Source organism: Belonocnema kinseyi, chromosome 5, assembly GCF_010883055.1.
Source record: "Belonocnema kinseyi isolate 2016_QV_RU_SX_M_011 chromosome 5, B_treatae_v1, whole genome shotgun sequence".
Classification (NCBI taxonomy): Eukaryota; Metazoa; Arthropoda; class Insecta; order Hymenoptera; family Cynipidae; genus Belonocnema; species Belonocnema kinseyi.
In genome coordinates this window covers 6,088,764-6,091,544 of record NC_046661.1, presented here as the reverse complement: position 1 = coordinate 6,091,544, position 2,781 = coordinate 6,088,764, and the positions used below count along the sequence as shown (strand labels likewise).

The 2,781-nt window shown below is 34.4% G+C and overlaps 1 protein-coding gene across 1 annotated transcript in view; it reads right to left on the bottom strand.

Annotated features, from left to right (window-relative positions):
• Positions 1–2,781, bottom strand: part of LOC117172902 (protein unc-79 homolog) — a 1,455,529-nt gene that overhangs the window by 1,074,604 nt on the left and 378,144 nt on the right. The window contains exon 6 of the mRNA XM_033361197.1: positions 1,386–1,475. Within this exon, the coding sequence (XP_033217088.1) occupies positions 1,386–1,475 (90 nt within the window). The remainder of the gene's footprint in view (positions 1–1,385; positions 1,476–2,781) is intronic.

Sequence of the window (2,781 nt, the reverse complement as noted above, 5' to 3'; positions counted from 1 at the left end):
GAGGGAGCTCTTCTTAATATTTTGACACCAAAATCATGTCGATACACCTTACCGACTGCGAGTAAAGCCACCCACGCTTTAACTTGACAGACTGTAGAATTACGGTGCCCCTCATAACTCGGTGCTGCAACATCACAAATAAAAAAATCAAAGTTTTTTCGTTTGATAATTGCTTTTCCCAAGTAACGCTGCGAGGGTTTTTCGAAATTTCAGTTTTTCAATTTTTGGGAACACTTTGAAGTGAAAAACGCGTTTTTTGTGAAAAAATCGGGTAATTTGTTATTGTAAAATAAGAACTAATAATAAATTTGAAAAAAACTCTCCAGCGTTACCGCGTAAATTATGTACAGAAATAGTGTTCCAAATTTCAAAAGGATCGGTGCAGTAGTTTTGAAGTTAGGAGGGGCACCGACTTTGGAAACGTGAGTTCTGGGAAAAACGCTTTAAAGTTTTTCTAAAAACTTATATTTAAAAACAATCAGACCTTTTTCTAGTAATTAATTTATACAGTTAAACAATCCTGTAAAATATTGTGTAAGTTTAACAAAGTACAAAATCTCCTGATGAAAATTAATGACGAGCTTCAATCTCCGGCTATATCTAATCTAGTAGACATAAGCAGGGACTAATTCTATCGATATAAATTTTGTCTACCTGATAACGGGTTTAGGGTGAGGTGACTGTAGTCGGCCCATAGTAGTGATACAAATGCTGTCTAGCTGATAACAAGATGTAGAGTAGAGTGGGGGTAGACAGCCCATAGTGGGGCCTTACTATTCCAGAGCTCCAAATGAATAATTGATTTTTATTTATAAGATTAGCGAAACATAACTTTTGAGGTTTGAAAATCTCATTTTTTTAAAATAAAATGGTGAAGTTGGTTAGACTAAATGCTATTTTAGTCAATTTTTATCGGCCTTTTTTTGTTTTTTTTTTGTTCAAATAAACAAGATAAACATCCTGTGAGTGCATGTTTTTATAAAATTTGGAAAGTGGAAGTCTATTCATCCCATTTTTTGCGGGGAAATTGTTAAAAGTACACAAAATAAAACTATAGCAAGAGTATAGTTTAATAGATTTCATATAGGAAAACAATGTTTTACTTTGAGCTACTATTCATATTTTGCGTCGTTTTAGAGAATAATGACATTTTTAAGCGTTAAAAATAAAACAAATAAATTTTTTTTTAAACGCTCAGTCTGATTTTTTTTACGAAGGAAGACATTTCTTTAGAAATGCCTTATTCAACACAATATTTCAGCAGTCGTAGAACTGATAAAAGCAAACGTTCTTGTATCTTATTACAAATGTTAGTAAATATCGATTTCACCTTGCATTTTACACCCGAAGAGTTACATAATTAATAATGATAATAAATACCATACCTGGATTATTAGAGTATTGAAACACCATCATAATCACAGCAGATACCGATTGGCTGGCATAGTTCTCACTTCCGTCTTCTGTCTTCCTCTCTGAAAAATTAAAACTTTTAAGAAGCTATAGGGTGAACCGTGTTTTTCATTCCAAAACTCTGTTGCTTCCATCTATGAATTTTTCTCCAATGACCAAGAAAAGATTGATTCCAAATTTTAGCGTAATGGTTAATATTTACCCATAAAGCAAAGAACTTCAGGTTTAATACCCGTGTACTTTGCCAAAATGATTTGCTATTGGATGGGCGTTTTCAGCGGAAATATATTCCTGTGCAGGCAAATATCTGACTAAGGGTAAGTTCTCAAACGAAAATATAACTATCTACAGATCACTAATGTGCAGCATTCTATTGTTCCCGAAAACGCAATAATAATTATTATTGGATTGTAAAATTTACCGAAAGAAATGCAGAATTTGACAAAGTATCGTTCTATCTTTAATTTATTTTTCTTTCGGTTTTTGGTAGGGCTAAAAGTTTCGGAAAGGAACCAAAATTACTCCATAAAAAGACAAGGCCTAAAAAATGTTTACAGTCTGATCCAGATAGCAAGAAAAAATTCAAAATGTATTCATATACTGGGTGTCAACGCTATGACTCACTAAAAAGTATGGAATCCGGAATACATGGCCATGGGAATAACATTAGTTGCATAATTTTCGGTGAACCTCAGTGTGAATACCCTGTATATAGAAACAATATGCATTTTCACTGCTTATATAGATCAAAAACAATAACTTTTTAACTTGTAATAATTACAAATACTTAATATTTTGGAAATTTAACGATATCTGCCACTTTAACATGAACATACGTACTGTTACGTCCAAGGATGATAATTAGGAACATACAATAGTGGTCTGTGATATTTCCTGATTTTTCTGCAGAACGTACGGTTCTGGGCTAAGGAAACAGGATTTCAGGGATCAAATTGAATAAGTGAGGGATACTGAATACAGATACGTAGAATACATTTATTGATAGATCCAGGGCCGGATTTATATAAGGGGCCGATGGGGCCGCGGCCCGGGGCCCCCACATTTGGGGGGCCTCCACAAACCCCAACAAAAAAAATTTTAATAAATAAAAAAATGTTATCATTAATATATATTGCAGTCTTATAATATTACAGTACTCCTTACAAGTAGTACCACTCAAGGTAGTGCCATACCCCTACATCTCGCTCGAATGATTCCCTCTCCAGCCGTTCGGCGTGAGATATGGAATCACTCTACATATCTGATTAATACCGCTCGAAATATAGCCATCGCTGCTGAAAATACTCAGAAAGATCGCGAAACAAAACACGACGAAGATGAACGCGGAGCTAGGTGGGGGTATAACTC